General features: G+C 39.0%; 1 protein-coding gene across 4 annotated transcripts in view; it reads right to left on the bottom strand.

The window, feature by feature from the left end:
* Positions 1–7,030: 7,030 nt before the first annotated feature.
* FGD4 (FYVE, RhoGEF and PH domain containing 4) overlaps positions 7,031–12,842 on the bottom strand; it is a 107,906-nt gene continuing 102,094 nt past the window's right edge. For all 4 annotated transcript variants that reach the window (XM_015866274.3, XM_085541028.1, XM_015866302.3 and 1 more), the window contains one exon: positions 7,031–12,817. In XM_015866274.3, coding sequence (XP_015721760.2) covers positions 12,560–12,817 — 258 coding nt within the window. In that variant the 3' untranslated portion in view covers positions 7,031–12,559. The remainder of the gene's footprint in view (positions 12,818–12,842) is intronic.

Raw genomic sequence — 12,842 nt, 5'->3', positions numbered from 1 at the left:
GGCCCCCGCGCACGGCGCGGCCCCCAGCGGGCAGTGCGGGCTGAGCGCCGCGGGGATTCACGGGACATGTAGTGAGGAATGGGGCCGGCCGCACTGGGCCCAAGGCCTGTGGAGATCGTCCATTCGCTTAGGTGTGCTGAAACCAATTGCTCTCAGAGCTATTAGGATCATTAACACAGAATCACAGAATGAGCCGGGTTGCAAGGGACCTCAAGGATCATGTAGTTCCAACCCCCCTGCCTGGCAGGGCCACCAAACATACACCTTTACTAGATCAGGTTGCCCAGGGCCCCGTCCAACCTGGTCTTGAACACCTCCAAGGACGGGGCATCCACAACCTCCCTGGGCAGCCTGTTCCAGGGCCTAACCACTCTCCTAGTAAAGAACTTCCCCCTAACATCCAACCTAAATCTTCCCTCTTTCAACTTAAAACCATTTCCCCGTGTCCTGCTATTGTCAGCCCTTTCAAAGAGTTTACTCCCCTCCTGGGAGTAAGTCCCCTTCAGGTATTGAAAGGCTGCAATGAGGTCACCCCGCAACCTTCTCTTCTCCAGGCTGAACAAACCCAACTCAACTCATACAACACAGTGTATTGCATATAAATATATAAGGATGTGGAAATTAAACCTAGATCTGGATGTTTCTAAGCTACTAGTGATTGGAAGCTGAGCGACTGTCATGCAAAAGCGCTCAGTGCTTGACCTTTAGTCCATCCCAATATGGCTATTCTTAGAATTTAATCAGTGTAATATATTTCATTAAGAACACAGTGAAAATATCATTTGCCAAAATGTGTAGAGATAACTCAGCTTTCCCAGCAGAACTGTCAAAAAATACCATCAAGGACACTATACCCACATGGAGAAACACAACTTAAATGGATGAAATGAATTAATGAACAGAAGAGAAACAAGAAGAGCGGACTAAATAAGACTAAATAAGATTAGGAAACCCAAGGAAGAAAATCTTACCACATTGTCTATTTCTGGCTAAAAAGTGGGTTCTGGAAATACCTTTGCTATAAAATGTTGTGTCTATTACCAACTTACCAAAGCCAGCACTTACCTCAATCCAGAGCAACTGCACCAAAGCAGTCATCATTTTGGCAAGCAGTGACCATCCTGAGCTTTAATTATCTAATTTCCTTAATAGGCTTATGTTGTACAGGGCAAGAAACTCAAAGATCTGATAAGAGACAGACTGGTTTTTACTAAAGGTTAATTAACATAAGAAAACAGGAACTGCCGCACTGAATCTGACCTGATATAAATCTACCTCAGGATGTCATTTCTGAGTACGTTAAGCACCAGGATTCCTGGGGAAATTATAAAAGTATGGTAATAAGATCTTCTGATCACAATCCTGTCTATTAAATCTGATTTTGTCTGTAAAATCTGAAGCTGACAGATCAACGTGCCTTCTGTTTTATCGATGCTACTTGAAACCAGATTGTTGTATTTGCATTATACCATATAATATATTTCTGTGTGCCATCGAGTAAAATTCTTGGCTGCAGCAACATCCTGCAATAGTAAATTTCATGATCTAATTACTCATATTGCAAAGAAAACCAATTTGGTGTCAGCTTTGAAATTCTCGTGTCCTAATTTCATTATAAGCTTGCTTGTTTTCGTGTCTGAAGTCAGAACAAAATTAACAGAATTTCCAATTCTCCTTCTCCACTGTGTGAATTTCTTATACTGTTTTGCATCATCAGCTGCTTCCTTTAACTCAGACAAATCGCCATCCCTGGATGTGCTTAAGAGGCGTTTGGATGTGGTGCTCAGGGATATGATTTAGCAGAGGGCTGTTAGAGTTAGGGTGCTATGGTTAGGCTGCGGTTGGACTTGATGATCTTCAAGGTCTTTTCCAACATGGGTAATTCTATGATTCTATGATTCTATAGTGACATGCAGAGAAGAGCAGACCACTCATCTGCTATTTAATGACTTCATGCCAGAAAACTACAAGCTACCATGACATTAAAGGTTATTTCCTTGCTGTCATCTTTGTCTAGAGGAAGAAATATTTGATAACTACATTTTAAAGTTTCAATGATGTAATGTAACATGTGCAGTGTGTACACCACCATACTACTTAGTACTGCACAAAAAGTAATGGCAAAATATTTTTGTAAATTATTCCTTGATAATGTCAACTTGGCAAATTCTCAATACAAAATACTACTTTTCAACATAGGTACCATCATGAGCTACACCACATTTTCACTGGCAATAAATAAGGTCCTGCATGCCATGCTCATAAAGATCTTCACCAGTGGAAGTGACCCTCTGTTTCCCAGCTGCTATGACAGTGTAGTTGGTAGGGAAATGTTGCCCACACAGTCCGTCTCTCATTGGCCTGAACAGATGGAAGTCAGAAGGTGCCAAATCTGGACTATATGGTGGATGTTGTAGGACAGTCCAACCAAGGTTGACAGCATGATTTTCATACTGGTATGGCACCTGGTGTTACGGTGTTGCAAGAGAAGAGCTATCTTCTTCCCCGGACTGACTCTGGAAGTTTGAGCCTTCAGCTTAGTCAGTGTAGTAATGTAGTAGTCAGAGTTGATGGTTTGTCTGAGTTCCAGGAAATCCAGAAGGATCACCCTTTTCCCATCCCAAAAGACAGCACACGTCCTTTTACCAACTGAGTAATGCATCTTGAACTTCTGTTTCCATGGGGAATTTCCATTTTGCCAGCACTCCATGAACTGTTCTGACTGGCTTATAGTGGTAACACCACCTCCTGTTATTGGCAGTGATATGATCCTGGAAACTGTCCCCTTCAGGCTCTTCGTGTTACCCTCCTGGCACAAAATTTGTGATATTCCAATGTTGCCACCATCATTTCCAATGCAATGAAGTAGATATTCAGCTCTGCACACAATTCCCTGGTCGTAATCTGCTGATCTGTGTGGATGAGCTGACTGAGACAGTCTTCATTTCATGATGTGACAGCTGTGCATGGATGGGTGGAACATGGCTTGTCTTTCACATTGCTGTCACCACAGCTGCACTGTTCCACCCACTGCCTCACTGCTCTCACATCCACTGTTTGGGCTCCATAAACGTTCAACAGGCATCAAAGAATGACAATGGGTGCCATTTTTTCTTCAGAAGAATACACCACTTTGCATCATGTGTACTTCCATGTCAGACACCGCTTAGTCAGTCTGCCCATCTGCTGCCATCTGTCACACTGCAACAAAATGTCATGAATGGAATACTGGTGGGAAGGCTCAACCTCTACTGCTGTACCACCAACATCTGCCTCCGACACTGTGGGCCAATACAATAAAGTAGGAGGATTCACTTTCAGAGCCACCCTCATGGTATAATTCTTGATAGCACTTGCACCAGACATCTGCACAGCAAGCACCGTTACAAGAAAGGAATTCCTGAACTCCTTTGCAGTCTGATCCTTCTGGGGTGTTTTACAAGGGTTGCCCAAGCTGGCAACATTGAAAGCTTTGTCTTCTTCCAGAAGAGTCAGAGATCTGATTTTTCCAGTCTCTAGTTCAGGGGTTCTGCTGATTTGGCATGGCAGGCTTGCCCTCACTCTTCATCCAATGATAAGAAAGTCACAATGCTGATACAATTGCCAAGTTATGTGTTATCTAGAGTGAGACTCAGCCTCTTGCATAACAAAATAATTCTGGGGTAGAAAGGCATCTTTGCTGGACAATCTGTATTAGTAAAGAACTGACTGCTCCTTTTATTCTTTGCTATATCATCATAGTATCATAGTATCATAGTCTCGTGCGGGTTGGAAGGGACCTTAGAGATCATCGAGTCCAACCCCCTGGGATTCGAGCCTCTGTGTAGCAGAGCGGCACTTCTACCACTTGCGCCACAGGTGGGATTCAAACCCAGGGCATGTTTGAGACTTCACTCAGCCTCTCAAAACATGATTGCAGAAATGATAGCAGCTTTTATGTTAAGGAAGGGACAGGGAACAGAAACCAAGAGCCATAGGGCAAACCAAGCACGTAGAGTTTGATCGATCAATAACAAAGGCGGAGCATTCTGATAAGTGTGTGTAGGATATCAGCATTTCTGCTAAAGGCCAATGAGAGGAAACCTTTTTGGCTGGAGATAAAAATGATCTCCTTATCAGCCCAGACTGCTGTGCCAGAGCACTTGCCCCCTACGTCCCTTCCTCAGTTGGGGTGGCCAGACTTCGGGGAATAGCAAACATAATTTCCATCGATTGAAAAATAAAACACACACTTGGTTAGCCTTCAACTGTACAAATATAACTGGAAAGGAAACGAAAAATATACCCATGGAATTAAGATGCAACAGATTTGCTGGCATTCAGGAATGATAGAGCCTTGTAACTGCTATTTCTGCTTCTGTTATTTTAAGCAAGACTGTCTCTTGAGGTCTTTTTTGGCCATATGTTAAGATAAAATAGTATGCCAAAAAGAAAACTGTCTCTGTTTATCTATTTTAACACAAACTTTCTTATGCATGTTCCTTCTTATATTGTGATTGGCACTATTTTAAACAGGAAATATAATGAAGGAATGCATGTGGTTTATGCCATCACAGTCTGGGTATAAGACTAATAGATACCTCTAGTGCCTGATTTAGTGGTTCGCAACCCTGCCCGCAGCAGGAGGGCTGGAACCAGATGGTCTTTGAGGTCTCTTCCAACCCAAGTCATTCTATGATTCTGTGATCTACCTCAGCTCTTCAGTTTAGGACAGATTTTTAATTCTGAAGTGGACCCAGTATCTTTACCTGCCATGCCATAGCACCAAAGAGTTGTCTTGGGTTGCATCGATGAAAGCCTTTTCATACAAAACAGAAGAACATTTAGTCAATAGGGCTAGCTAAGTGCTGGCCTGAAACTGAATTCCAGAATAAAATATAGGTCTTTTGTAAGTGCTACTTGCCTTGAGCTAAAAGATTTGGATTCCTTTTTACAAGCTGAGCAACATGCCAGTAAGCCAAAACAGGCAAGGCAGGTAGTTCTACATAGTTATGCTATAGGTCTAAACTGAATTATGATTGTAATCTTATCATCCATCACTGGGCCATTCATTCAATTTCACAGAGTGAAAAGGCTTCTCCATGCAGCAGAAACCAGTCTAAAGCCCAGTCTAAAGACCCAAGAGAGAGTTCATTTCCATGTTCCCCATGCAAGACTGCTGAGATTGGCTGCCTCTGAGAAGGCGCAGTTGAGAACAAGAGGCTATGCAAGACCAAAGAACAGACAGAGAGTAATCCTAGGTTCTGCTCCCAAGGCTGCTTCTGTTTCTTAAATTATTGGCTACTTTAATATCACAAATGCACAAACCAAATCTAGACAAGTCAGGAGTCTTCCAGTTATGTAGGATGGTGCAGAGGAAATTTCACATGGGGAATTTGGGGATCTAGGCCTAGGCCTTCATCTACCTAGGTACCTATTTGAAAAATATGCTGTAACGTGAAGAAGTGTGAGAGTCTGAGATAGACAACAGGTCTGCTCATGACACCTGAATGCTGTTTTAAAATAGACACGGCAATACAATCATGGAGTAGATCTTAGGCAAATAAACTCTGTTGGACGTATCCTGGTTTACCACACCAACTGGGTCTGACAGGGATAAAACTGCCAGAGTTATCTGGTGTGTAGGGCCAAGGGGGCAGATGTAAGAGCATTAATTAAGGTCCTTCCTCTTGTTCATTAGAGACACCACAACACCTTTCAGACCAGTCTCTTTAAAACACAAAACAGTTTCAAGTATTCTGTTTACCAGAGGCTCCCATGTCAGGAAGCACTCACACATTCCCACCCAGTTTAATTGACAGTGAGGCAGTATTGGTCAAGCTCTTACCTCAACTCGGAGGAGACAATGTCTACTGTGCATATTAACCCTGTGCTCAATAAGACTCCTGAATGATTTCCTAGTAAGTAGACATATCGGTGCTTATTAAGCCTGTCAATATAAAGGAATTAAGAGTTATGATTACGATTTCCCTGTAACCTGAACGTTATCATTATTTTCTCATTAAAGTACCCTTTAAGGAAAATTCTGTTCTTTTTGTCTCCATGTAGAGCACACTGCATACTGTTTAACCCGAGGAACACAATGGTTTAGAAGCAGAGTTAATCATAAAGGAACATGAAGTCAGAGAAATCATTGAGAAAAAATATGTAAGTAGAGAGGGAAGACTTACCTTCTGTGCTTCAAATATGAAACTGTTTCAGCTGTTTAACAGAAGGAAAAACAGAGGCTAAATAAAATTCTTGTGCTCAACTCATTCCAGACAGGAACAAACAAATTAACACCATTAATATTCTGCTTTATTCTTAGGGAAGTCTTTCTGAACGACTGTACCCACCTCAGTGCAGAAGAACTCCGATGATGAATCAGATACAATCAGAATGGGTTCACTGTGCACACAGGTAATGGAAATGAAGGCTACAACAGATGGTTCTGTTAAGTCACTCTTAGAAAAGAAGTAGATGCTGTTAGATAGGTCTTCAGCTGGCAGAATGTGTGCTCAGCTAGTGAATGGATTCTAAGTGTCTAAGTTGTCTGTGCTTAGGATCGTAGTCCTGCTAATTAATGGTTTGCTTTTGCCTCACTACTTGAATTCAGTGCCCAAGAGATTACGCTGAACAACTGCTCAATGTCTTGTTTCTCCCTTTTGTTCATAGCTTGACAAACACTAAGAGTGCTGTGGGGACACGGTGAACTTTTCTGGTCTTGGTTGCTCACAAAGTACTCCCGTAGCAAACCCCATTATAGAAAAGAACTATTGCCATTATACAGCCTCAGATGTAAACTGTGAAGGATTGCTGAGACAACATCTTTGTCTTCCCAGTGTAAGATGCCATAGCATTATACACCGCCCTTTGTACATCTGGAATATATCTTCCATTCCTTTGGTTGTATTTTGGCAGGTTAGTTAACGCTGTTCCAAAACGGCTCCTCACCATCACCTGAACAACTGGAAATGTTGTTTTCATCAGCAGAGAAAATAAGCAGTAGGTGGACAAAGCAACCAACCAACCAAATAGAATCAGCCAACAATACTTATTGAATGATGCCTTTATTTTACAGGATTTTATTTATTTTTTTCTAAGTATTCAATGGAAATTAAAGTGCTTACTTTATACAGTTCTCCACCCACCTTAAAACCAAATATACATATCTTACAGAAAGTATATACAATATCTGCAATTATTTTACATTCATATATTTTTGACCATAAAAATGACCACTTACATTTGCACGACTTCGAATGTCATTTAAATCTCACCTTTTAAATATTCTTCAGTTTACTGCAAAGCCAGAATAAATTTACACCTCTTCCAAATATTACTGTTTTTACAAACAAAAAGTGTTTTCCCAATTAAAACCAGACGTAATGTTTTCATAATAAAGGGGAATTACAGCGCGTAGCCTGTAATGCTGATGTCACATTACAGCTGATCCAGCTCCCACTAAAAAAATTAATGTATTAATTTGCCTTGAGGACTGCGGAGTAGGGAACGTGCTAATAGAATAAAAAAAACCAAAACAGTATTTGTATTACAAACAATTCCCCATATCCAACAAATCTGCCTTCTTTCTTAGAACTCTTAGGGCACGTTATTTCAACAATGCTTTGATGCAATTCCCCCACTTATTCTGAATGCTGTTACCATAGTTAAGGAATCAACAAAGGGTGAACTACAAAGCAAAGTAGGTTTGTGTTATGCAGGGGCTGATAATACATTTTATTGATGGAAACCTGCTGAAATTTTAGTAGAGAGAAAATATGTTCTAGGTTCTCTTGTGTTAGGATGAAGGGATAAAAGCAAAATGCCATGGATGACTCTGGGCCTAATTGTAATCACAAAGTTAAACAGGAAGCAGACTGAATGCATTACTGGATTTAGTCTGTTTTGGTTTTATGTAGTTGTTTTTATGTAGTTGGAAATAGTAATCATGCCACAGAAGGAGCTCTAATTCTATTCACTTTTTCTCCAGAAAAGCATACTTAACACAATCAATATAGATCATACTTTGAATGCAGCACAGTGTGGTTTTGATTGTAAAATACTGCTTGAAGCAGGTTGTATGAATAATAGTCTCAAACATTATCCACACACACACATATATATACATATACAGACAGATATATATGTGTATATATGCATACATTCATAGACAATAAGTTACTATTATGATCTGTTAATGGACAAGGAATTTAGGAAGCAATCTGACTAGCAGATTAAAACTCATCCAAGACACGTGCTTCACTATAGTCCTGTCGGTCAGTTATGGGTACATTCTTATACCAATATGGCTACAGAATGAAGAAAAAACATCACTCTATGCATCTTGGTTCAAATTCCAAAGAGGAGTACACCACAAATTGAGACTGATCCCCCTTTCACCAATGGATTGATCTTAAGGATAGTTAAGTCTGCCACAAAATTCTTTCTTTTCTCCAATTGCTTTCAGATTATCAGCTGTCTCCTCTCACTCCTACACCGACTGTCTTCCAAGTGAAACCCCTCTGAAGTTCAGCTGAGTACCGTGATTCCAGATGAGACATAGGAATTCAGCGGGTCTTAAAGTGGAGTAACTGATTTTCCACTTATGTCCTTATAGAATGTAAGGTTGATTCTGCGTGTATTTAAGTCCAGCAGGTATATGCTAGTTTACACCCGCTAAGGATTTCAAAATATATCTACAGATAAAGTTATTTGTTAATTACTTAGAATTATTTGTATGTGGAATGCCTAATTGTTTTCTTGAAATCCCTTTTCTTCAGTACAAGGAACCACTGCCATTTGTTCATTTTATTTAATCACGATGCAAAACACGGCCCAGTTTGTGTATTGGTGGTATACTGGTATGGTGGGAAGTACTTAAAAGAAAAAACAGGCAACGAAAAACACAGTGAATCCCCAGGAGCCTGTCAGACATTTCCACATCCTTTCCTGGCATTTTTAAAGTGTATACTTCTCTTTTTTCCTCTTGACTCCACTCAGAACTCTTTAGAATACACATCTATTCTTAACCTCATCTAAAACTTACGCAAGTTGTAGTGTATTTATTCTACATTTAATCCATGCCTTAGTTGCATTCATATTTTAAACACATGAAGAATAATAAGCCTCTTTTATATAAAAGGGATTTAGAGGAGATTTATAAAGCACTTCGAGATGGTTTTGCATAAGAAGGTGCCACTGTATTACATGCAATTTAAACAGTTTAATATTCTGCTCCAAAGAGAATATAACATTTTTTATTCTCAATATCTGTTTTATACATAAAAATTAAACACCTTTTGGAATAAACAGAACTATTCAGTGTAAAGGAATCTGAAAGTACTATATGCTATCAGTTTTACAGCAGCTCTTCAACTAAGCACAACTGCCTGATACCAAAAACAATTTTAACAGGACCTGGAAGAATGGTATAAACACCATAATATATTATTTTTCTGTAATAGGGCAAAAAATATCATATCATTTTGAAAATATAATATGCTCCAAACAAATATCATGATAAAAATTAAGCCACTCTTCTGTTTGAACACTGACAAATCACACAAATTTGCTTCATCTGCTTCAAACTGCACTGAGGGCTGATCATTCTTAGCTAGAAGTGAGCATTTCCTGAACATGAGACTGACAAAGTTTAAATAATGCAGCAGAGCCACTCACATACATTCATGTATTATGAATGAATGCTCAGTTATGCTTTATTTTCCTTACACACGTAGCTAATAAATACTTAAAACCACTTAAAACCATGGGAACAGCCTACACCGTATCAGAATGATGGCTTTGACTGCTTTGGTCATGACACTTAAGCCACAGTGCTTACTACTTAAAACGTTTCTCTTTGCAGTTGTAAGAACAAGCTTTGGATACTGTAGGGAGGGAGTCGATCTGTGGAGAATGGTGTAAAACTGCTAAGGTGGATAAATCTAGAAGCAACTTTTCATACACACAGAACCACACGTTTGTGTGCTGTTATCTTCTGAGTCAGGATGCAGTAATTCTGACCAAGCAATTAAGTGAACATGAATGAGTTTCTGCTACAGTAAATAAAGAATCCCACGGTATAAACTTTAATTGTTGAAATAGAACATGAAGCTGAAATCCAAATAAGTAACTACTGCTAATAATATAATAATGATGCTGATTTAATTCCACATTATGTCCACATGCAGAGCTCAGTCTGGGATATGCTGAAACCACTGAAGCAGCTTCAGATAGTCAGTACCGCTATAACAATAAAGCAGACCAGAAATGGCTGCTTCTAATGTTCTCCTAATTATTTTGCTGGAAATGGGTCTTTCTACTTGGCCCAGAATTAAATTTGCAGGATCTCAGAATACAGGATGTACTAAGTGATTGCAATTGTTTCACCATATTGAGTATAATTCAGTCCATCTTATCCTTTAAGATAAGGATCTCTTTTCAGGCAAATTCACCCCTCAACAACTTGAATGTGGGAAGTGATGTTTTCATACATGATGCTGTATGAAAAGATGACCCTGCAGATCCCACATGTGCATTGGAGATTCTTCCAGAAGATACCCCCTTTCTAAGACCACAGAGAGTTCTCCCTACCTGTCTGAATGTTACTTTATCTCTTGTCAAAACGCAATGTGTTGCTAGAGAGACACCAGTGAAGATGTGAAGGAACTTACCAACACAAGCTCTATACACCTTAAGCCGCCCATAACTGACAGTGAAGGCAGCTGGAATCAGAAGTAACTTAACATCTCGCAAAGAATTACAGAAGAGCTTGCACATCAGATAAAAGCAGCACTAGGATTACAAACATAGTAATCTGAACACATGGAGCACCCAAGGAAGAATTCAGAACTGACATGCAGAGTAAACTGTAGAGTTAGCGCCCTGCAATGCCATGTTCTGATTATAACCAACACTAGTGTAAAGCTTTGAAGTCTAAAAGCCATTATAAATTTTGGATTTGTGCAGGTGAGAGCAAAATCCAGACCACTAAAATGAAGCTGTGACCTTCTTACTGAAAAATGGCAAGTACTGTGTACTCAGGTACATACGGTGCTAAAAGCAAAGCTTACTCTAACCATCTTTTGTTAAGTAAAATGAGCATTTTTTTCTAGTGTTGAAAAAAAAAAGAGTCAAGTGGGAGTTTAGTCAATAATTCATTTGGAAATTTCATTATAAAAAATGATAACTGAAATCTGCCCTCGTGTTACCAACAGAACTGGACTTAAGCCTGGGCTCTTCAGCTTCTTATGTCTTAAAATACAGACAGTAGTTATATTGAGAAGTAACACTTCTGGATGCTCTCATGATAAGGTGATTGTAGAACATATATGATTCCCTTCCTCATGATTTGCAGGCTCATATTTCATACTAAATGCATATAAAGCAGTCTCCATATTACAACAGCGATCCTTGGAAACCACTGTCATAAATAAGTAGTGTAGTATCTAATCTTCTCCAACAATCACAATATTTAGATTGAAAATGTTCTTTTGTTCCAATAACCATAATAACAAAAATACCGTTCCCAGAAGGTTAACAGAATCTGTTGATTATCTCAATCTGCATAGTGCATTTTAGTAACGAACTACTGCACTCTTAAGAGATAACGGTGGTAGGACACTGAAGAAAAATGACTACTCCTTTAAACACAACTGGAACTTATTTTTCCATTGCATGCCACTTACGTTACTGCTATTTTTTTTAACGCATAAAAGTATCGAGATCGTTAAGTGTCAGCTATCAAAACAAATCACTGAACAGTATTTGTTAATTTAGGACAGTTTAATTTCAAATAGAAAACATGCTTTTTAAATAAATTATTCACTAACAGGAACCCAGTCTCAGGAAATAAGAGCAAAAATCCAATATTGTACATTTTAATACTGTACATATATTATATACTTCTCATCTTTTATGTATTCTTTTCTAGACTGAAAATCGTTCTATTGTTTCCTTGATAAATCGAGACTTTAAAAGCCAGTATACCTGTAAAAGCAATTTGCATTACTTTAATTAAAAAGAAACAAATGAATACAACATATGTACAGATCTGTGGAGTTCAACCTACAAACTACTTACATTAAAACCAAACTATCCCTGTATATTTAACTACAGATCTATTTTGGCAATGTGGAGGTATATCTTTTATCCTGTTGCAAGTCCTAATACGTAAGCAGGAAGCTTCAATATTTGCACTCATGATGAAAGTAGCAAACATGAACCAAATAGCAACTTTCAAAAAGAAAATGTGCATCACAATCAACAAGTAGTACAGTAAAGTTAGTAGGGATTCCTAATAGTATTCACATTTTTTACAAGTCTCTGAAATGGACCTGTACATCACTCTTTGTGACAGAACAACAGAAGAGCAAAGAGAACAAGAAAGAAATCCCTAGAAAGACCAGAGTTTTTCCCAAACATAAAGTGCTAAGACATATATGGTAGTAGGAAGTTGTGTTTTTGTTTCTTTTTCTTTTTGCTTGATTGAGCAAAGAAAGGCTAACGGGTTAACCTTCCTCAAAAGTTAAACACAAATCCAATTGAGTTTTTTAACAATACCATGTTTTCTTGAGCTTCAGCATTCAGACGTTTTAGAAGATTCGGGTTGATCTTCTAAATTCACTTGCAGTTCATTTTGACATTCTGACGTCTCACCTTTGACAGCTAAATGGATAACTTTTAGCCACTTCTGTTTCAGTTCTTCATTGTCCGCAGCAAAGCTATGCACAGACTTTGACTGGGTCAGTTTGAAGCTGTGTGGGAGGTCAGCACTTCTTGGAGTGTCATCAACGGTATAGCCCAGAAGTGGAATTGTAGCCAGAGCTTTAACATCCTAAGAAAAAGAAGAAGAAGAAGAA

This window comes from Coturnix japonica, chromosome 1 (genome assembly GCF_054131305.1).
Source record: "Coturnix japonica strain WE chromosome 1, WE-NBRP24, whole genome shotgun sequence".
NCBI classification, from domain to species: domain Eukaryota; kingdom Metazoa; phylum Chordata; class Aves; order Galliformes; family Phasianidae; genus Coturnix; species Coturnix japonica.
This window is presented reverse-complemented; position numbering and strand designations above follow the sequence as displayed.